At 47.9% G+C, this 23,025-nt stretch overlaps 1 protein-coding gene across 1 annotated transcript; it reads left to right on the plus strand.

Annotated features, from left to right (window-relative positions):
* The first annotated feature begins 7,365 nt into the window (after window positions 1–7,365).
* On the plus strand, window positions 7,366–22,615 carry LOC116957621 (uncharacterized). Its single transcript, XM_032979870.2, has 2 exons — window positions 7,366–7,739; window positions 13,251–22,615. The coding sequence occupies exon 2, from the start codon at window positions 13,271–13,273 to the stop codon at window positions 16,274–16,276; it is 3,006 nt and encodes a 1,001-aa protein (XP_032835761.2). The 5' UTR covers window positions 7,366–7,739; window positions 13,251–13,270; the 3' UTR covers window positions 16,277–22,615.
* Window positions 22,616–23,025: the final 410 nt, after the last annotated feature.

The following is a 23,025-nucleotide window of genomic DNA, read 5'->3' on the forward strand; positions in this document are numbered from 1 at the left end:
CACAACATTAACAGTTTCAGTACGACGTTTCGCTGATAATTACATCCAGCATCAGCGGGCAATTCGCCAGAATGGTAAAGCCCTCACTTGCTCCCGGTCTAAAATAGAGTAGTGATGTCACAAGCCGATTATGATAATAAAATTAGAAATTTACTAAAGGAAAGTACCGACATTAAAATTTAACGAGATCCAACTAACACTTTAGAACGTACGACTACTGCAATCATTGCAAATTCATTAATCCCTAAGAATGAGCAATACCAAATTAAGCCAAGGGCCTCAAAACCACCTAGACTGTATGGGCTACCAAAGATTCATAAAATCGGCATCCCATTACGACCCATAGTCAGCACAATTGGCTCTGCCACTTATAAATTATCAAAATATATAACTAAACAAAACCAGCCCTACAACGGTAGGACATCTTCATTCATAAGAAATTCAGAGCATCTTGTGAATGCGATTAAATATATTTAACTTAACCTTAATGATATTCTGGTAAGTTTTGATGTTATTTCTCTATTCACTAAGGTTCCAGTGAACGAATCGCTTAAATTACTTGATACACTAGTAAAGAATACAGGTTTACCAAAAGATATTCCGAGAGAGGATAGGGCGAGCCGGTTACATAGAGCTACATTTTTCGTCGCACAGATGTGGTGCCAATCGCCGTACTCCTTTGAAGCGGTTTTGCAGGTATCGCTGGATCGGCCCGGGACTGCCGGATAATGTTGTGGATAATCGACCATCAACCGTATGATGAATTGTTGTTGTGCATTCATTCGTGTCCGTTTTTAATCGCAAGCGACTTGCCTGGCTTAGACGCCAAGATCTTGTATATCAACAATAGTCAGTTGCAAGGGGGGACTGGCTCCACCTCATAGCAATGTGGATTTTTGTAAATCTCCAAAATTGAACACGAGTGCATGAGTGAAATCGGATGATTTTCAGCGAGATTTCACGCCCCCACATCCTCCCCTCCCCCAATGATGTGAGGGAGGAGAGAGAGAGGTCGGGGGTGTAATAAATAGATGAGATAAGTGAGGGAAGTGAAACGTATGCATGCATTTAGGTTTAACTTCTTTCGCACCATACGTAAGCCAACCGTAGCTAATCAGAGGTGCGGGGGAAGGAGAACAAGCTAAACAGAGCAACAACAAGCAGTTGTAAATAAATTAAGTGAGGGAGGTGAGATAGGTGAGGGAGGTGAGACAGGTGAGGGAGGTGAAACAGGTGAGGGAGGTGAGACAGGTGAGGGAGGTGAGATAGGTGAGGGAGGTGAGACAGGTGAGGGAGGAGAGACAGGTGAGGGAGGTGGGACAGGTGAGGGAGGTGGGATAGGTGAGGGAGGTGAGACAGGTGAGGGAGGAGAGACAGGTGAGGGAGGAGAGACAGGTGAGGGAGGAGAGACAGGTGAGGGAGGTGAGACAGGTGAGGGAGGTGGGACAGGTGAGGGAGGTGGGATAGGTGAGGGAGGTGAGACAGGTGAGGGAGGAGAGACAGGTGAGGGAGGAGAGACAGGTGAGGGAGGTGGGACAGGTGAGGGAGGTGGGATAGGTGAGGGAGGTGAGACAGGTGAGGGAGGAGAGACAGGTGAGGGAGGTGGGACAGGTGAGGGAGGAGAGACAGGTGAGACAGGTGAGGGAGGAGAGACAGGTGAGGGAGGTGGGACAGGTGAGGGAGGTGGGATAGGTGAGGGAGGTGGGACAGGTGAGGGAGGAGAGACAGGTGAGGGAGGTGGGACAGGTGAGGGAGGAGAGACAGGTGAGGGAGGAGAGACAGGTGAGACAGGTGAGGGAGGTGGGACAGGTGAGGGAGGAGAGACAGGTGAGGGAGAAGAGACAGGTGAGACAGGTGAGGGAGGAGAGACAGGTGAGGGAGGTGGCACATTTGAGGGAGGTGAGACAGGTGAGGGAGGTGAGACAGGTGAGGGAGGTGGGACAGGTGAGGGAGGAGAGACAGGTGAGGGAGGAGAGACAGGTGAGGGAGGAGAGACAGGTGAGGGAGGAGAGACAGGTGAGGGAAGAGAGACAGGTTGAGGTGGAGCAGGTGAGGGAGGTGAGGGAGGTGAGACAGGTGAGTCCAACATAATGCAGTGTATGATCGTGAGTGCAGTTCAATGCTACGTGCGAGTACAGTATTAACATCATTCTTTGTTCATGATTCTACTGAAATGTCGTGTGTGTTCATGCGTGTGGGGGAGCAGTGACGCAATGGTTAGTGCACTGCGCTACAAACCGGGCGACCCGAGTTCGATTTGCGCTCACGGCAAAATTAGATTGGCGAATGTTTGAACCGGCCCTGGGCCTCCCATAGGTCGACTGAACCTTATACGAGTATCTGGTTGCGGTATGTAAACATCGATCGGGAGACAAAGGTGGCCGGGCATTGTGTTGGCCACCCCACCCCTCTCGTGTTCCACAGTGCTCGCTTTCATAAGGTGCTACTCGCTAAACAGCACTTGTACCCAATAGTCTAATCAGGCTACAGAGGGGGAGATCTTGGTATCTCGTGTGTGGCTGTGAGTGTAACGTAATGCATTGCATTGCTTGTGAAATGCAATTATACGTGCCATCAGGATGCACCTGGACTGGCACAAAAGCCGTGGTCACGTTAGCGCCACTTAATGGTGGCTGCTATTGTTGTTGATGCTGCGCCACGGTGGGTAGAAGATGTTTGCTACCTCGCCTGGTATACAGGAGGTCGTGTGGTCGATTCCCGATCCTGACGCCTGCTCTATATTTGGAGTCTGCGGGTCTCTCTCCTCATTGTCTCCGGGTCCTTCGGTCTTTCCTTCCACATTTAGAAACAATGTCACGCGTTTAGAGTATTTGGCTACTGCTATAAATTCCCACACGATGATGATAACAGCCCACGTCGTTGAGCTATAAATTGTGGCCAGGTCGCGTCTGAAAAATAAACTACATACATCAGTGGGGCCTTACCTGTTGAAATAAAAATAAATTTTCATGTTTTTGTTTTAAGTTGTTGAATAATTTCTGATGCAATTCTCACAACAGGCGAACGCCGAGTGGCTAAAACACAGTCAGTTGGCACATTAGGGGGCACAGCTGGTGCATCTGCCCAGTCAAGCCCATAGCACCACCTGGGTTTGTCCCGTGACCTCCTTCTGCACCTCGCCTAGCACAGCAGTCAACCCTTGACACCTGCTGAGTGTGTCCCGTGACCTCCTCCTACACCTAGCCTGGGACAGCAGCCAACCCATGGAACCAACTGAGTCTGTCCCTGTGACCTCCTCTTGCACCTAGCCTGGCACAGCAGTTGACCCATAGCACCACCTGGGTCTGTACCGTGAACTCCTCCTCCACCTCGAATGGCACAGCAGTCAACCCATGGCACCACCTGGGTCTGCCCCGTGAACTTCTCCTACTTCTAGCCTGGCACAGAAGTCAACCCATTGCAACAGCTGGGTATGTCCCATGACTTCTTCCAAGCGTGGCAAAGCAGTCCAACAATGGCACTAACTGGGCCCATCCCGTGACCTCATGCACCTAGCCTGGCACAGCATTCAACCCATGGCACCACCTGAGTCTGTCCTGTGACCTCCTCCTGCACATAGCTAAGCACAGCAGTCAACCCTTGGCACCACCTGGGACTGTCCCGTGAACTCGTCCACACCTAGCCTGGCACAAGAATCAACCCATGGCACCACCAGAGTCTGTACTGTGAGCTGCTCCTGCACCTATCGTGGCACAGCCGTCAACTAATGGCACCACCTGGGTCTGTCCCATAACCTCCTCCTGCACCTAGCCTAGCACATCAGTCAAACTATGGCACCAGCTGGGTGTGTCGCATGACTTCCTCCTACCCCTAGCCTGGCCAAGCAGTCCAACAATGGCACCATCTGGGCCTGTCCCGTGACCTCCTCCTGCATCTAGTCTGGCACATTAGTCAACCCATGGCACCACCTGGGTCTGTCCCGAGAGATCCTCCTACCTCTAGCCTGGCACAGTAGTCAACCCATCATGGCATCACCCGCATCTGTCCCATAACCTTCTCCTGCACCTAACCTGGCACAGGAATCAACCCATCGTACCACCCGCGTCTGTGCCCATAACATCGTCCTGCACCTAACCTGGCACAGCAGTCCATCAATGGCACCACCTGGGTCTGTCCCGTGACTGCCTCCTGCACCGAGCCTGGCACAGGCGCCGCCGTGACGTCACCGCGAATCCGGGCTGCTGTTGTTGTGGTGTGATGCGATGGTGCGCGTGTGATTATGCGTGTCATGATAGAGGTAGGAACAACAGGTTCCACACTGCCGAACTAGGGATTATTTGTCTCTGTTGTGCATATCCGTAATTCCATCCGCATAATTTGACTGCCATCTAGCGGGTAATGACAGTATTGTGCTCTATAACAGTCAAGTACGACTGATGATTCTGAGCAAATACGTACATCAACAAACACTTGTATCGGTGACTTCAAACATTCGTTGACTGCAGGAATTTATATTATTTGGATCTTTCGGTAAACTCACGTCGATGGAAAATAAAAATGAAAATCATAAGAACCAAAAACTCACGCGACGTTTCGATCGCAACACAAGCGGTCGTCATCATCTACGTGACTTTACCGAAAGAACCAAAGAATATGAATTCCTGCAGTCAACGAAAGTTTGGAGTCACTGATACAAGTGTTTGTTAATGTACGTATTTGCTCAGAATCATCAGTCCTACTTGACAGTTATGGAAGACAATACTGTCATTACCCGCTACATGGCAGTCAAATACCCATGAAACTCTAGATTTAAAGCTTTCGTGACTGCAAGGATCCATACTCTTTGGTTCTATTCGGTAAAGTCACATAGGTAAAAAAATAAAACAACAAAAATCACGACGTTTCGGCCACAACACAAGCGGCCTTCATCAGGTGAAGGGATCAGGCTCTCTCGAGGACAGCGCTGGAGTGAAACACAGCCACGCAAAGACCGCGACCCTTAAGCTGTGTGCGAGGAAACAAGGTGCGTTGACAAAGGAATTAGCATAAAAATTAGCATTTGATTGGCCGACTTAGCATAGAGGTGGTGTACGGGTGCACATGCCGTTTGGCGCGGGGGGGGGGGGGGGAGGAGTTTACCTATTGATGGTGTGAAAGGGGAATTTAAGAGCTGCGAAAGTTTGGGGTACCACTACTTGAAAAATATACTGAACCATTGAAAATTATATTCTTAGTTTTTTTCTCGGTAAAGTCACGTTGAAGAGAAACAACAAAATAACAAAATATATATAAAACAATACAAAATTCTCACGACGTTTCGACCATAACTCAAACGGTCATCATCAGGTGTGTCGGTTTGCATAAATTATTTTTTTAAACGGCACATTTATTTATTTATTTAAAAAAAACACGTTGGCGTCACGCGCAGCGATTGGCAGTTTGCCCAGGACTAGTCCATCTATTTTTTTTTGAAAGAGGAGGGGGGAGACGAAATTTTTTATAATGTATGCTGTCTGAAAGCCACTGTAAGCGTGAACAATAAATCAAGAACTGAAATGATTTATCAAATCTTTCCAATGATTGCTAAGATAGAATCCATCTTCTCGGTTGAAATTGTCTCTGTGCTTGTATATGTGGATAGCCTCATGAACGAATCTCTCATGGAAGCCAGATGGCTTACAAAGAACCTCCGTCTTGGAAAAGTCAATGGCATGTGAGCCTACTGAATTAGAACAATGATCTGCTACGGCCGAGGTGTTGGTCCTACCGTGTTTAAGGTCTGCTTTATGTTCACGAATGCGGTCCGAGACATGGCGTTTGGTTTCTCCAATGTAACTACTACCACAGAGGCAACTTAGTTTGTAGACACCAGGGTATTGTATGTCCGGAATCACATCTTTTACAGACGGAACCAGATCACGGATTTTATGTAATGTGTTGAAACGGACCTGGATCTTGTGTTTATTCAAGATTTTGGAGATCTTTTTTGTGATCCCAGCAATGTAGGGTAAAGTGATGGTTTTGAAAGGCTCCTCAAGAGGGTTCTTCTTCATGGTTTGAGTGATAGCTTTGCGGATTGTATAGTCGGAGTAACCATTAGATTGTATAGTCGGAGTAACCATTAGCCCTAAGATATACAAACATAGACACAACTTCAACCGAGAGGTTGGTTTTAAATTGAGCAATCATTGGAAAGATGTCATGAACCAAGTAAAACTTTAGCTGCCTTATAATTGTACAACCATTTCCATTTCTTCCAGTTGTTTGCACCCGTTTTCCATCACCACTCGCCATCGCCTCTCCATCCCCCTAACCCCCTGCAGCATAGACTAAAGACGGATGAACTTAGCCCCCCTCCACGACCCCTCCTGGTTCCCCCCCCCCCTTAACCTGTATATATAATCTCGGGTATCTTCGAGCTCTCTTCACTTGATACAGCAATTTTGCTGTGACGGTTTCCACCTGAAGACGGAAGCTTGTGTTGCCTCCGAAACGTCGTGATGTAATTAAGTTGTTTTCATTTATTTTATTATGCCTACGTGACTTTACTGAAAAAAAAACAAATAGTATAAGTTCCTACCTGCCCACTCCTAAGGAACGTGTTAATATTGTCTGCATCAGTGCTTCTTAACCTTCACTGCAGCCTTGCACCCCATTGGTTCTTACTCGTAAACTTATTTTAATAATGTTAATAAATACAAAGGATTTGAGGAAACAAAGGGGCCGGCCATAAATGACGTCACGCGATTTTGATGTGACGTCACATTTCTCAACCCCCGCCCCCTTGTCACACATCGTCACAAATGTCTGACCCCCCCCCCTCCCCCCAGGTTATGCAATCAATACTGAATGATTGTTATGCAATCAATACTGGCATGCACGTTTAAGTGTCACGAAGAAGCCTGCTAATCTATTTAACTACTTTCATTTTACCAGGTGAAAACTACTAAGCTACGATCTGGCGATCATAATTGATAGCTCAACGACGCGGGCTTATCATCATCACGTGGAAATCTATAGCAACAGACAAATGCAACAAACGCATGTTTCTAAAATGTGGAGGGGGAAACCGGAGGACCCGGAGAAAATCCACGCGACCCACAGGGAGAAAGAGACGTGCAAAATACAAATATACAGCAGGTATCGTCAGGGTCGGGATCGAACCCACGACCCCCTGTAAACCTGGCGAGGTAGTTAACATCTCGTAGCCCACCGTGATGATGAGAGAGACATAGAAACTGCAAATATACAGCAGCAGGCATCGTCAGGGTCGGGATCGAACCCACGACCCGCTGTAAAACAGGCGAGGTAGTTAACATCCCTTGTCACAGTGGGCGCACCAAAATCTGTCTCTGCAATCAAGGCTTTTTTTTTCAGATTTGTGGCGGGGGGGGGTGGGGGAAATGCGTGCTATGACGTGGGCCAGCCTGCGTTTCCTCCTCCCGCGTCATCTACAACTCGCTACTGTACGTGCATCGCAGAGTTCCTCGCCGTGACTCGTCAAGAACGCGCGGCGCTCACGAACCGGTCTGGACACATCTCGGGGGGTCGGGAGGTCAGGGAGGGCGAGCCCAGCTCACGCCGCCTCCACGCGAGCCCCCTGCACTGCCTCTAAAATTCCTCTCGCTCTCCCCTCTCTCTCTCTCTCCCCTCTCTCTGTCTTATCTAACCGCACGCGCACAAACAGACGCTTGCACGCGTCTCGCGAGTGTGGCAGGCACTCGTGACGGGTCGGTGCGAAGAAACATTTGGCAACTGGACGAGACGGTCACAACCAGGTATGTGACACGACCATGATGATGATTGGTGGTGGTGGTGATGATGACCGAGGCTTAATTTTTTCACCGTATATGCGCGATGGTGAACTGTACTCTTTGGTTCTTTCGGTAAAGTCACGTAGGTATAAAATGAAATAAAATAAATGACGACGTTTCGGGCGCAACACAAGCGTCCGTCATCATGTGGGAAAGGACGCCTGTGTTGCGCCCGAAACGTCGTGATTTATTTTATTTTTCTACCTACGTGACTTTACCGAAAGAACCAAAGAGTATGGATTCCTGCAGTCACGAAAGCTTCAAAACAAGATTGTAAGCTGGCTTGGAGTAAGGATTATCGGCGTTACGGCACTGTCATTAAGAGCGCACGGTACACTTATCCATACGAATCCCGTGTCACATTGTACCAGCTTTATTTTATACGTGCAGTTTTTTTTTGTGATATGAACCTCGGCTCTCGCACATTGTCCGTGATGCAGTCATTTTTTAGTCTGTTGATGGTCGGCGATGCGGCAATCGACTCATCTTGACGAGCAGTAACACGATGCACAAAGTTGAATTTTTCGATAAAGATTTTTTTTCACGCCAATGTTTGGCGTTTCGACATCGCGGAGTGGCACTACATTTCGTATTGGTACCCCAGTCGCGGAGTTAAGTACACCCCAGGGAAAAGTAGTGTCCCAGAAATAAAATATTTTATTGCCTCGGCTATTTAGTATTATTTGGTACCCCGGAGTACCTCCATAAGGTTAATATGTGCCTAACGCCTGCGCTTTGTGTAACGCTGCCTAGGCTACGTGAATTTTCAGCGCAATTAAGCACAAAATAATGAAAGTCTTATTATTAAAATTATAACTAATCATTACTTTATTGCTTTGTCAAGATGCAAGAATCCGACCAACATCGAAAGTGCCGATTCAACCAAAAATAATCATCGAAAGGAAAACTTTCTGTCAATAAAACGGGTGTTGAGATGTTTAAACACCAAATAGATCCCATTTTTAAAGGAATCTGGTACTGCATTAACCACACTTGTGGCAAAATATGCGATGGAACGTGCTCTGATAATAATGGACGCATTGCCTTTTGAACTGATTGGCCAACACGAGACGGCCTCCTTTTTTGGCCTTGTCTCTGCCTGTGTTAGACCGGAGAACAGCGCCAAACGGCAAACAGTACAAAGGCAACGTAAGCATCAGAGCACTTACAGCTTGGGTTGAGCAGTTAAAAGAGGTGCTTGATCATCTTTATGATCCTGGTCACCCTTATAGCAGCGTAGATTATGGTCATGAAGCTGATGGTGGTAATGATAGCAATGATGGTGGCGATGATGATATAATGGATGGCGAAGATGCTGGTGCTGATTTTTGCGTAAGCGATGACAATGGTCGTGATAATGGTGATGCCGAATCTTGATCGAGATGCTTGCTGCTGTTCGTGATGACGATGGTGCTGGTATTGGTCGTGACGAAAACAGCAATTTACGATGATGCTAATAGTGATCGTCATGATGATGATCACTATTAGCCCTCCATACTTCTAGGACAGGGGTGGGGAACGTCCGGCCCGCGGGCCGTATAAGGCCCGGGGAAATCATTTGGTGTGGCCCTGCCAAGGCAACCGCAGGCGGGACTCGAAATTCAATAAATCTAGGAGCAAACCTGGAAAAGCAGTTGCGAGTAGCAACATCATCAATACCAGCTAACATCACCACACGCCTCGCCAAAGAGAAGCAATTCCAGCCATCACATTAGGGGTGAGTTAATTAAATGTTTGACCAAATATAACAGGCTTATTTTTTAAGTTAATAATTTTGTATGGCCCGCGAATTATGTTATAAATATCCAAATGGCCCTTGGCAGAAAAAAAAAGGTTCACCACCCTATGCTCTAGGATCTCCTGAAGCCCTGCTCCCAAACCACCACCAGAACTCTCCCATAGCTCTACTCAGGACTTAATCTCGACACCGAGTTCAGGACCCTGATCGCCGTGCGTCGTTTCTTCCTTGTTGGCCCCTCCTCCTCCACCTGGAACGCCGCCGCCACCCCCCCCCCTCCACATTCGCTGCACTGACTCTTTACCCGCCTTTAAGCGCCTTCTCAAAAAAACATTCATTTGGCTCTTACTGAGCGGGTCTCTGAGCTGGGCTCCACTGCCGTCGGACAAGTGAAAATTGTGCGCATTACGAATTAGTTATTATATGTACATATGTAAGTTTAAATGATTTCGCACCGTGTGGTACCCACCGTGCGAATCGGAGATGCGAAAATGATGGTTGAAGTATTCATTATGATGATGTTGGTGGTGGTATTGTTAATGGCTGTGCCGTAATTATAATAGTAGCGATTATCGTGCTGAGTTTAACGATGATACGAAGCATAATGCTCATGCTCCGTCCAATCCTGGATTTTAAACCGCACCTTCACGATTGGAGTCTCTGCTGCTATTGCGATTTGAATAGTCTCCTTGTCCGTTCCCTATGAAAGCCTTGCTGAGTCACAGCGGCCTAGTCACACTCAGATAATGATGAACAGAATAACGATAAACGAATAACTATTATAATTTGCAGCCAGCTGTCAACCCACTTCTGGACGAAGGCCATGTGGCTTATGACAGTTGACCATACCTCGCCACGCTGGTTAGTTTAGTGCGGGTTGGTGAAGTTGCGACCAAAATCCGTTGGAGATTTCGATCACCACTAAGTCTTAGCTGTTGTGACCTGGCATCTGTTATTACCTGGCGAGATGTTAACTGTCTTGCCTGGTATACAGGAAGTCGTGAGTTCGCTCCCGACATTCACGCCTGCTGTATGTTTGGAGTTTGCGTGTTTCTCTCCCCGTGGTCGCGTGGATTTTCTGTTGTTTTCCCTGGGCATTAAGATTCAATATCACGCGTTCAGATTATTTGGCCACTATGCATTTCCACGTGATGATAAGCCCACTTCGTTCAGTTATAATTTGTGATAGGCAGGTCGCTTCTGAAAAAAATAATGCTATGACGCTCAGTGGATCCTTACCTAGAAAAATAAAAAATACAGTTTAGTTACTCTTTGGTTCTTTCGGTAAAGTCACTTAGAAAGAAAATAAAAAATATAAAAGAATACGACGTTTTGATTGCAACACAAGCAACCGTCATCAGGTGTGAATGCAAGCTCGGAGAGAGACACATATACAGAGAGAGACACAGAGAGAGAGGTTATAGCACTGAAATAGCGTCAGTAAGGATACATAATGATCTCCTAATTGCTGCTAATAAATATTATCCAAGTGCTCTCCTTGTCCTTTGCCTAAGCGCAGCCTTAGACACAATTTATCACAATATCTTATTCAACCAATTGGAGGTCTTGATAGGGATCTCAGGCACCACGTTGCAATAGTTCAACTATTATCTCTAATACTGCAAGCTATTTGTCAAAATGGGCACTTATGAATTCATAATTAACTTAGTTCCTTACTGTGTCCCTCAGGGATCAGTATTAGGCTCCATCCTGTTCTGTCTATTTGGCCCCACTTGGAGCTTCATTACAACACTAAGGGCTCAGCTATATCACTGCTACGCAGATGACACTCAGATCTACCTACAGTTGGGATTGCATGTTGTATCTGCAGTCTCATTATTAGCACAGTAAATGTCTCGTGTCAAAGCATGGATGTCTCAAAACTTCCTTAAAATGAATTATAAAACACAGTTTATTTTAATCGGTACCTCCAACAGGTATCCAAATAGATCTCTCTTAACTTAGTTATTGGTGGTTGTAATGTCTATCATGCACACGAGGTCAATAGTTTTGGTGTCCTTCGAGATCAAACTGTATCCTTTCAGTCCCATAACAGAACTGTGCGCACCTATTTGTTCCAATTGAGAAACATATCCTTGCTTCGTCACATCCTACACACTGCAGACACTGAAAGACTGATCCACACATTTGTTTTTACCACATTGACTACTGTAATGCCCTGCTTTTTGGAACACCGAGCAAGCGCCTAAACAGGCTGCAGTATTCATATTCTTAGTTTTTTCGGTAAAGTCACGTTGAAGACTTTACCGAAAAAACTAAGAATATGAATTACTGCAGTCAGGAAAGCTTTAAATCAAAATTTAGGCTGCAGTATGTTAAAAATGCGGCCACAAGGTACTCCCTTCAAGGATCACATCACACCTGTGCTCCTGTGCCTTCACTGACTCCCTGTTCATACCTTATTGATTTTAAGATTATCTTGCAGGTATGCGAGGCCTTAAATGGACTTGCTCCTCCCTACATTCAGGACCTCCTTCAGTTATATAGTCCATCAAGATCATTAAGATCCTTTGATTGTGCATTCTCACAGGTCCGACGTTCTAGGCTTCACACTTGGGGGTGATGGTCCCTTTGCAAAATGCGGCACCTAAACTATTCAACTCCTTGCCCCTTCGAGGTCCGGACTTCCAAAACATTTCAAATCTTCAAATCTCGACTCGACACATATCGGTTTCAAATGGCTTCCCCTCTTTAGTTATTTAAAAACGTCCTCTCCTTCTTTTGTTGGTCGAAGTTAACTCTATCTTCTGCCTTTCCATTCATAGTGCCCTGAGAACGATTGTTTCAGGGTGCTTTATACATTATTATTATTAATATATTTCAGACTTTCAATGCCGGCTTGGGCCATTTGTAAAGAAGAGGCGTTGCCCGATGTTTCTCTGAGCAGATACTTTGCTGCTATACATTTCCACACAATGATGATAAGACACTTTTTTGAGCTACCATTTGTGATTGCCAGGTTGATTCTGAAAAATAAGTTAATATCTCAGTGGTAGGATGGGACGGTTTACTTTTATTTGTTTTTTTTTTGGTGATTTGTTTGCCTGTCTTGTACTCTGCACTCCTATCGTGTTTTGTGTATTGTTTGTTATTGTAATGTTCTGACCCTGTGCCCCTACTGGACATCTGTGCAAAAATAGCTTTTATAGTTCATCGGATTCCTTAAGTAATAAATATTCTCGATTTTAGTTGTTTTTTGGGAGTATTTAATATTTCTTCGGTGTTCTTTTAGTCTCATGCCGATCATTAATACATTAACTCCCCCCTTATCTTGGCACCTGATTGCCTCAACAGTGACGACATCACATTTATCCCCACCTCTATTTAAGAACGAAACAGCAGGAGGATTTCTCCACAAATCTGGCTGATGCCTGATGAGGCAGGTTGTTGTTGTAATCACAACCGGCGAAACGTCACGGTACTCGAATGGTAATGTGTGTTGTGGGTTTACTCTCCAATACACAACAACCGGTTAATTGCTGAACTAGCAACGAATTAACCACTTTTTTACGTGACAAAACCTTTACTGATCAGCTGTATCGGGTCGTGGCAGGATTAATGATATGCATTTATATGCACGCAATCTAGCCAAAAAAACACGACCATCGACTACATATGGATAAACGGTGGAGGCTCACGATCCTTTCTCCCCCCCCCCCCTTCTCACCTCGCAGTCCTGAGTGGTTGTCTCCCCCCCCCCCCTTCTCACCTCGCAGTCCTGAGTGGTTGTCAAGCAATGGGCACCCCACGCCTCACTGTGTGCCGCTTCCAGCAGCAGCACCAACGTGGCTACGAGGCCACAGCCCTCACCTCTGCCAGCTCCAGCCACGCGCGCTGTCAGTGGATCGCCCTCGTACCGTGGCTCCTACTTGCCGCCACCCTGCCGTGGCTGCCCGCGGTGCGGGGCTATGGCCTACGGAAGTGCATAGAGAAGCCCCCCGGCACTGTGGTATGTGTGAATGGTGGCATAAAGGATGTTCTGGAGGCCGTATCGGACATCCACAATACACCGCAGGTGCTGAACCTGTCCGAAAACTCCATATCGGAGCTCCGACCGGGCATCTTCCAGAACATGAGCGGCGCTCTCCTGTTCCTGCGGCTGGACCGCAACCGCATCGCCACTATCCGGGCGGGCAGTTTCCAGGACCTCTCCATTCGGACGCTAAACCTGTCCATAAATCGTATTGGGGTCCTGGACCGGGATGCCTTCAGGGGCCTCTCCGAGCTCAGGTATCTGCTGCTCGACCACAATTTCCTGAAACGCCTCTCGCCTGAGCTGTTTGCGCCCCTCAGGAGCATCCTCAACATTAGCCTAATGCACAACGCGCTGCGAAACTTCCCATCGATTGTGCAGGCTGTCGCCAACCTGTCGAGCCTCCACTCCCTCGACCTCAGCGGAAATTATATTCAAGCGCTCAACATGAGCGGTGGCGAAGGCCCCGTGCTGCCACAGAACCTCAGCTGGCTTCACCTGGCCAACAACTCCATCAGTGCGGTGTTGGTGCCTGCTGATTTCTTTACCACCATAACCTTCCTAGACCTCTCCCACAATGGGCTTAAGGATGTCGGGGGGCTGGAGAGCCTCAATATCAGCGGCGTGTCCTACCTGCTGCTGGGGGACAACCGCCTCGAAGTCAGCGAGCTGCAGCGCCTCGACAACGCCCAGCCACAGACCCTAGAACTGCAGAAGTCGGGCTTCAGCAGTCAGCACAGCCTCGAGATGCTGTGCAGCTCCAGGCTCATGCAAAAGGTTCAATCCCTGTTCCTCATGAGGAATGGCATCACCAACCTGACTGCGGGGGCGCTCAGGAACTGCACCGCTCTCCGCCACCTGGACCTGTCACGCAACCACATCCGCTCCATGCAGGGCTACTCCCTGGTGGGACCCAACCATGGCCTGCGTTCCCTGATGCTGGACTACAACCGCCTGAACGTGCTGGAGCCGTGTGACACGTGCATGCGGCTGCCCCATCTGGAGACGCTCTCCCTCGCCTGGAACAAGATCACGCTGGTGCAAAACTCGGCGTTTGTGCACGTGCCCAGCCTGCGCTCGCTCATCCTCAAGGGCAACCTGATCTTCAGCATCAGCCAAAATCCCTTCCGTGGCCTGAGGGAGCTAACTGAACTGCGCCTGGACAACAACCTCATCCACGAGTTCCATGTGTCGTCACCCTTCGCGGCCCTCGAGAACCTGCAGACGCTGAACCTGAGGCGCAACCGCATCAAGAGGCTGCACCGGCAGGTGTTTGGCAATCTGACCCAGCTGAAGATCCTGGACCTGGGCAGCAACATGATCTCGTCCCTGAAGGAGCACACCTTTGTGGGACTGGAGGGCCTGCGGAACCTCTACCTGGATGAGAATTCCATCGGCTGGGTGACGCCGCCGATGTTTACGGGGCTGGAGTCACTCCGCATTTTGGACCTGGTTAAGAACATGATCTCGTACAGCACCAGGCTGCTGGACAACCCGCCTTTTGTCAAGCTCAGCAACCTCATCACCCTCAAGCTGAGTGCCCAACAGCCATATGGCATCCAGAGGATCCCGGAGAACCTGTTTGCAGGCCTCCGCCTCCTGGAGAACCTCCACCTGGCCGGGAACCAGATCTCAGACCATGCGTCACATCCGTTCGACGACCTGGTGAGCCTGCGCCTGCTGGAGATGCAGCACATGGGGAGTGGTCTGCAGACCATGAATCGCAGCGTCTTCCACAGGCTCACCAACCTCTCCATCCTGGACCTGCGCAACGTGGGCCTGAGTGCCGTGGCTGATGCCCAGTTCCTGACGCTGGGTCACCTCAAGACGCTCTACTTGGTAGACAATGCCATCGGGAGCATCACCGAGGAGGCCATCACTCCCTTGGGTGACCTGAACTACCTGGATATGAGCGGCAACCCTGTGGTGTGCACCTGCGACAACTCGTGGTTCCAGAACTGGTCATTGCATAGCCAAGTGCAGGTGGTGGGCCTCTACTCGCTCAGCTGCTCGTCGGGCGAGTCGGACGGCTCCGCCGCACGCTTTGCAGACTTCGACATGGCCGTGTGCCGCGAGAAGGAGGAGAAGATCCTGTTCTTCACGGTGACGCCGAGCTTGGCTCTCTTCGTGGCGCTCACGCTGGTGCACGTGAAGGCGCGCTGGCACATCCGCTACGGCTTCCACGTCTTCCTCGCCTGGTTCCGCGAGCAGCGGCGCCGCGCCGCCGATGGGTTGGCACATGACTATGACGCCTTCATCTCGTACAACTCGCGCGACGAGGCCTGGGTCATGTCCGAGCTCGTGCCATGCCTGGAGCGGGACGGGGGCCCCCTGCCGCCCTACAGGCTGTGCCTGCATCACCGCGACTTCGTGCCGGGCCGCTACATCGTGGACAACATTGTCGACGCCATCTACAAGAGCCGCAGGACCGTGTGCGTGGTGAGCCGTGGCTTCCTGCGCAGCGAGTGGTGCTCTATGGAGATGCAGATGGCATCGTACCGCCTCTTCAGCGAGCACCGCGACGTTCTCGTCACGCTCATCGTCGAGGACATCGCCGACCGCGAGCTGTCCGCCCACCATCGCATGCACCGCCTACTCTGCACTAAGACCCATGTGGTGTGGCCCCGGGACGAGGCGGCGAGGCCACTCTTCTGGGCCAAGCTGCGAACGGCGCTTGGGGAGCCCTCCGCCGCCGCATGCAGGAGGGAGGCAGGGCCTGAGGGTCTACGTCCTCGGGCCCGCATGGCCAGGCCACAGACCTTAAAATAGCGGCCTGTTACCGTCTTACTTTTTTACTCTTTTTTTATTTTACCAGGTGTAAAGCCCCATTGAGCTATGTGGCTCTTTTGTCAGAAGCGACCAGGCTATCACATATGATCACTCAACAAAGTGGCTGATATCGTTGGGTGGAAATGTATAGCAGCATCCAAATATTCTTGGTTATTTCGGTAAAGTCATGTAGAAGGGAAACAATGAAATATCAAATTTTCTTGCTGTGGTTTTCACACCTGATGATAATTGCTTGTGTTGCAGTCGAAACGTCATGAGAATTTTATTGTTTTATATTTTTTATTATTTTATTGTTTCCCTTCTACGTGACTTTACCGAAAGAACCAAGAATATGAATCCCTGCAGTCACGAAAGCTTTAAATCAGCATCCAAATACCTTAAAAGTGTGGTGTATCAAGGTCAGGATTGAACCCACGAACTCCTGCATACCAGGCAAGGTACCCAACATCTTCTAGCCATTGTGCCACCAAAAGAAAGATGCCACCCGAAATGAAACAACATAATACGGCGGCTGAAATCAAACGACTGTGGAATTGAAAGTGAAACGATGTGCTACACATTCACCTCTCAGATCGCAGCTACCCAGTTACAGGTCACCGTGTGCCATCACTATGGATGCCAAATTCAACCTCCACGTGCCAACTAAGCTTGGTAAACTAATGTGAAGCAGCACCCCTCACCCCTCCCCTCCACTGTGCAATCTACATCGGGTTATGAGGCTCAGGACTGTAAATGGAAGGTATGAGGGCTTTCGGTTTCACGTCGAGGTTGTGAGTTAGTTTTATTTGAGAGCATGGGCTATTGCTGTGGCTATGGGGTTTTTGCGTGGAGGCTGTTGTCGGTGATCGAGCTCACTTGACAGAGGTCAACTAACAATGCCGCTGCGTTGGTGCTCTTGAAGGATGTGTAATTATGGAACACACTTTTTTTATAACGTGGATGCGAATTGGATATATAATGCGATCGAGCAAACAGAACTACATCGCACGAGGAGGAAAAAGTGGTTTGTAACGGTGGCTGCCTCGGCATAGCATCATCATCATCACACAACTAGGCAAGGGAATGCTGCTGGATGATGCTTATAAACGCTAACCACCACGCACCTCTCAGGCTGTGTCCGGCCCTGCATTATGCATCATCTTGCGCGTTATCGCGGCCTGTGATTTACCCCCTGTATTATATATTGTTATGTCGCGATTTTTCCATAACATAGTGTTCTTCAGGAACGCAACTACTACCGCCACATTATAGGAGAACCAGACTGTACTGTGATTGAAAGGGCCTATGAGGACAGACAGCTGCAATCAGGTTATTGTTTGTCCCCTGCTTAATCGACCGTGGGGCAATGCTCACATTTGTTGGAAGTACAGATTCAGTAGTGACAATTCCACGTTATTATGTTCGCGGGAAAGGAATATTTCTGTACTTTGTTTGACATTCACAATAGCGAACATGATGCTCCAAGTACTATCCACACTCCTAAGTGGCAAGTAACAAATTGCCAGGCAATGACCACCTCCAATAAGAGAGAGAACCTAACCACCTCGACAATAGCATTCTATAAACTAAACCATTTTTATTTTATTTTACCAGTTAAAGCCCACTGAGCTATGGCCACAATTATCACCAAATGAATCTCCACATCATGTGGAGATTTATAGCAGCCAAATACTCTAAAACGCATGATGATGATTCAAAATTGGAAGGTAAAAGCGAAAGACCTGGAGAAATATCCACACAACCACGGGGAGAGAGACGCACAAACGCCAAATATCCAGCAGGTGTCAAGTAGGTGATTGAACCCACGACCTCCTATATACCAGGTGAGGTAGTTAACATCTGCTAGCCACCACGGCGCCCTGTATTACCATCATCAAGTCTCCCACTAACAATATTGTGGTGGTCACCATTGACAAAAAATAAACTGGACCACAAACACCATGGTCACAAGAGCAGGATGGAGGCTCGATATCTTGCGGCAATTGGCACAACTCCTCTTTGATTACCAAAAGCCTCCGCACCATCGACAAGCTAAATAGTGTGGAGTGGCAATGGAGTACTCATTACTTGCCTAGGTAAGTGCAGCTTCCACGACACTGAATAAGCTTTGTCGAGAGCAGTCGACTCAAGAAAAAAATACTTGGTGCCTCGCCAAACTAAGGGAGTAAATCAACTTCCTTTATCGTCAGCAAAACAGTCGGCTGCGATGTTGCACAGTCGAGAATGGCTCGCCAAGGCAGCTCCGTAAGCACCTTCCGAAACTTACGACCTTCACCACTCACAAGGACCAAGGGTAGCAGCAGCAGTTTGTGTGGAAATGCCACCACCTCTACGATTCCCCTCCCAAGTAATTTATTTGAAAATTTTAATCTTTTTTTAAACAGCTTTTTGTTTTTAGTTTGTCTCCCCCCCCACCTCCGATTAGCACAGTCGCCTACGTCTGGTTGTGCGAAAGAAGTTCAACAGACATACATACGTACAAGTCGCACGTCGTCCGAACCTGGACATATGGTGCCGCGGAGGTGAGATGTTTAACTACCTCTCCTGGTATGCAGGAGGTCATGGGTTCTATCCCGACCGACCCTGATGCTTGTATATTTTGAGTTTGTGGTGTCTTTCTTCCCATGGTCGCTTGGATTTTTCTCCGGGTCTTCCGGCTTTTTCCTCCACATTCAGAAACAACATCACCACGTGTTCAGAATATTTGGCTGCTATAAATTTCCCAATGACAAGCCACTTCGCTAAGCTATCATTTGTGATAGCCAGGTCGCTTCTGACAAATGAGCTACATAGCTCAGTGGGTCTTACCTGGTACAATAAAAATAATAGTTGATACTTCAATAGTTTATGTATCACCGCAGCTCCATTGTCGCATTGTACAGTCCTCGAACTCCCTTGCTTAACAGCGTTGTGGTAGCAGGCGCACCACAATAATTTGTTTTGAGGCAATGCGCATACCGTCACCATAAACTAAACCAGTTATGAAAAACAAGGACATATAGAAAGATGTAGAGCAGATCCGCTGACCACAAGAAAATGTTGAGGAGGGGAGGGGACCCAACACTGCACTCCCCTTCTAAGGGCAACCAGGGAATGATATTAAAGTGATTTTTTTACTTCCTCTTTTGCCATGTAAGGCCTACTGAGCTATATAGGAAACGAAACGACGTCTCGGACCATGTTCGCGAACACAAGGCAGATTTGAAACACGGCAGAACCAACACCTCTGCCGTGGCTGATCACTGTTTTACATGATAGTTTTTTTGCGAGACCAAGGTACTCTGCAAACCTTCGGGCTACCATCAAAGATTTGTCCATGAAGCCATACAGATATATAAACAGAGACAATTTCAACCAAGAAAGATGGGCACAACCTGAGCAATCATTGGAAGGACGTTATTAACCAGTTTAGGTCATAACTGGCTGTGATGTCCCCTTCCTGCAAATACCGTAATATTTCCCTGATGTGGGTTTACGCTCCAGCACAGCAGCTGATTTAGTGCTGAACTAGTAACGAATTGGCCACGTTTGTTTATGTGATAAACCCCCTTACTCAATGGCTGTGTCAGGCAGTGGCCGGTTTAACGGGACATATTTACGCCATCTAACCCCCAAAAATAAACTTTTTTACGGATTTGGTCGTGAAAGCCCCTACTACTACGTATTAAACTCACTGCATATCCTGGTTAAACACATGAGCTCTGTGCGCCTGTTTGTCCGTCGATATATCTTGACTATGTTAAGGTAAACTTGAGTAAAAGTTTGAGCTCTTGCACACTTTGACCCTCTGTTTTGTAAGGCAAAGACAGCCATGTCAGAGCGTTTGTTGATGTATTGGCAAACATATTTGATTTTTTTTTAGAATAGCAGAATTTCACATTAAAGTGGCCCTGGAAGATCTTGCACAGAAGAGGGCATTAGGGAACGATCCACCGGTTGTGAACCTTAATTAGCGAGTAAGTGGCAGGTCTGAGCGTTGTTTGAAATCCACCATGCTCAGTATTTCTGTGACGAAATAGAGGATAGCCATCATGGGCCGACTGAGTGTCTTTCAAGTAGTTCCGTGGATGCCTCTTGGTACACCTGTGGTCTTGCATACATGGTGCATTTGGATAGAACTCGCCACATGGGATATGGACCATTTGGTTGCAGACCACATAGAAAAAGGGCAGGGTCTTGATGGGGGTGAGGTAGCTCAGCACTGATAAATGTGTCAATGTGACTTGCATGAATTGTTTCCCTCATCCATAGCGAAATGTGAGCATGAGGAAGACAACGTTTTTGCCACCCAATGTGTGGAAGTTACTGCTTGTCTATCCAAAGACGCCACCTTCGTTGGTCGTAATAAGCATCATGAGGTCATAAACTTTAAGTTTTAAGACCCTCGCTAAGATGTCATGTCTGTCTGGTGGCTTTTGGTTTGGATAAAGCTAAACCTGGATCTTCTTTCATTTGGGATTGCAAGTGAAGGTGATGAAGAGATGGGGCGTGCCATATTGGCTGATGTACGTCATGGCATCCTGAGTCTTCTCATGCATGTATCTTGGTGGAGCTGTGAAATACAGCATGAAGGCAAAGCAACTAATCAGCCCACGTTGTGACCATTTGCATCTCCTTCAACATTGATGGCGTCCCGGAGATGAGCATACTGTTCACACGCAGGCGGTTTTGATTCAGTTGAATGTAATGAAGTCGCTCACTCTCAATGTTGGCATACTCATCGACAACATACTGGTGAAAGAGTTTGGTGCACCATAATGTGGTTTCCTCCTCTGTCCATGATCACGAAGGAATATACGTTTTTTTTAGAGGAGACAGTTTTGTAAGGATGTCTTTGTCCTGCAGCTTTGCAATTGAAGGAATCTTGATGTAGTACCCATCTTGGCCTTGCGACAGGAAAATGTGTTATTGTAGGGCATCGTATGCTCTGTTAGTGACAGGAAAGCATGTGATGGTGTTTTCTTGGTATGGAAGAACAATGTCTCTCTCATAATGTTGCTCACGCACCGTAAGAAAGCAAGCTCACCAATATTTGGGGCATTGAACCTCCCTGCGTGCTCCCCGCTTTGGTGGAAAGTAAAGGTGCGGTACGGCAAAATTTAAATGAGTGATGTTCCCACGAATGTAACAAAACGATAGACGGAATGCAATGGGCTGTAGCTAAGAAAGTCCAACGTATTTAGCAGTACAACATATTAATCACCATCGCAGTACTACGTATAAGTAAATAGCGTGACGTGAGCAATCGAAACAATAGATATGAATTGAAGAAATAAGTGTAAATTAAGGAGCAGCAAATACGCACAGGTAAGTTGAGAATTAGGCTACAGTCTAGATTATAGACTGCCAGCACGCCGACTCAATGACATAAGCATTGCTACAGTCGACATAAAAAGCTGGAAATACGGTCAGCAGCTGAAAAAGCAGGATACAGTCGACATGAAAGGCTGGCAGTAGACTGAGTGAGGTGAGGCCTAGTCCCGTGCAGAGCCCGCGGCCTCGCTGACATTGCCCAGCCGGAGGAGGTGGCACATTGCCAGGCTGGGGGCTGGGCCGCTAACCCCACCCCCCTCCCACCATCCCCCCGCCCGCGCTACAATAATACTATCTAAGCGCTATAATTTTAGTATCTACCGACCCTATAGTAGTAAGTGCACACATTGGGGTGGGGGGGGGGGAGAGAAGAGGACATGACACTTTGATGAATTTACCTCAGCGTTGCCTATATTTTTTTTTGCATTTTGAACGCGAAGGAGAAATTCCCCCCCACCCTCCACCAATGACGTGCGTGCGTTGCCAGGGGCAACCCCCGTGCAGCTTGGGCGGGGGGGGGGGAAATAATTAAATAATTATGCATAGCACTTAATTGTTCATTTAACTACTTTAAAGTTTACAAATGGGAAAACGGAATAGCCTATGCCAAGCACAGAGCTTACGGCGTGGTACCCCGGCTAAAAAAATGTTTACGTAAACCCCACAGTTCGCGCGCGCATGCAGACAGACTGAGAATGCCATTCACAGGTAAGATATGCATAATTGTTTTTATACTTTATTTGCGATAAATTCGAGAAATTATCACAGCCCATTCCAGCAATGTCATCGGTGCTAAATTGCCTTATGCAATGTATGTGACGTTGAATTTGTTTTTTTTTACACCATACATTGCCAACCATGCTAATCGGAAGTATGTATATATGTTGAACTTCTTTTGCACCATACATAGCGAACCGTGCAAATCGGAGGGATGTATGTAAAACTTTTGTAGCCAACCTAATCGCCTGTCGCCCACGTGGCTCATAAACACGGTTGCGAAATTTTTATATTCTTTTCATATCTGCATTTGTCCACGTGATCGAGGTCCAAGGTGCTGCTCGCTCTTATCCGTGGTTTGTTTGCCAACCCCACAGGGGCTCTATAGGCGTTCTATTCACCCAAGTGAACCTGCTGATAGCGGCGAGGTGCCTGGAATCTAGCATCACCAAAGGCAACGATCCCCCGTGTAGTCTTAACAGACTGTTGGGGCAAGTGCTGTTCGCGAGCACCAATGAAGACGGGGCGGTTTGGCCAGCACCACGCCTTTTTTTCTCCCGACTGGTGATGATTTTTGACACACCACACCAGGTACTTATTGGAGGCCTAGTCGACCTAATGCAGGCTCAGGACCCGCTCAGATAAATGCTATCACTGGTGTTGGTGGCCGTGAGCGGGTATCTGACCTGGGTCGCCGG

This window comes from Petromyzon marinus, chromosome 79, assembly GCF_048934315.1.
Source record: "Petromyzon marinus isolate PM22_M1 ecotype Great Lakes invasive population chromosome 79, UKy_Petmar_22M1.pri1.0, whole genome shotgun sequence".
Lineage (NCBI taxonomy): Eukaryota > Metazoa > Chordata > Hyperoartia > Petromyzontiformes > Petromyzontidae > Petromyzon > Petromyzon marinus.

Excerpts from the sequence above, each read along its gene's own strand:
- LOC116957621 (XM_032979870.2), top strand. The coding sequence starts at position 13,271 with ATGGGCACCCCACGCCTCACTGTGTGCCGCTTCCAGCAGCAGCACCAA.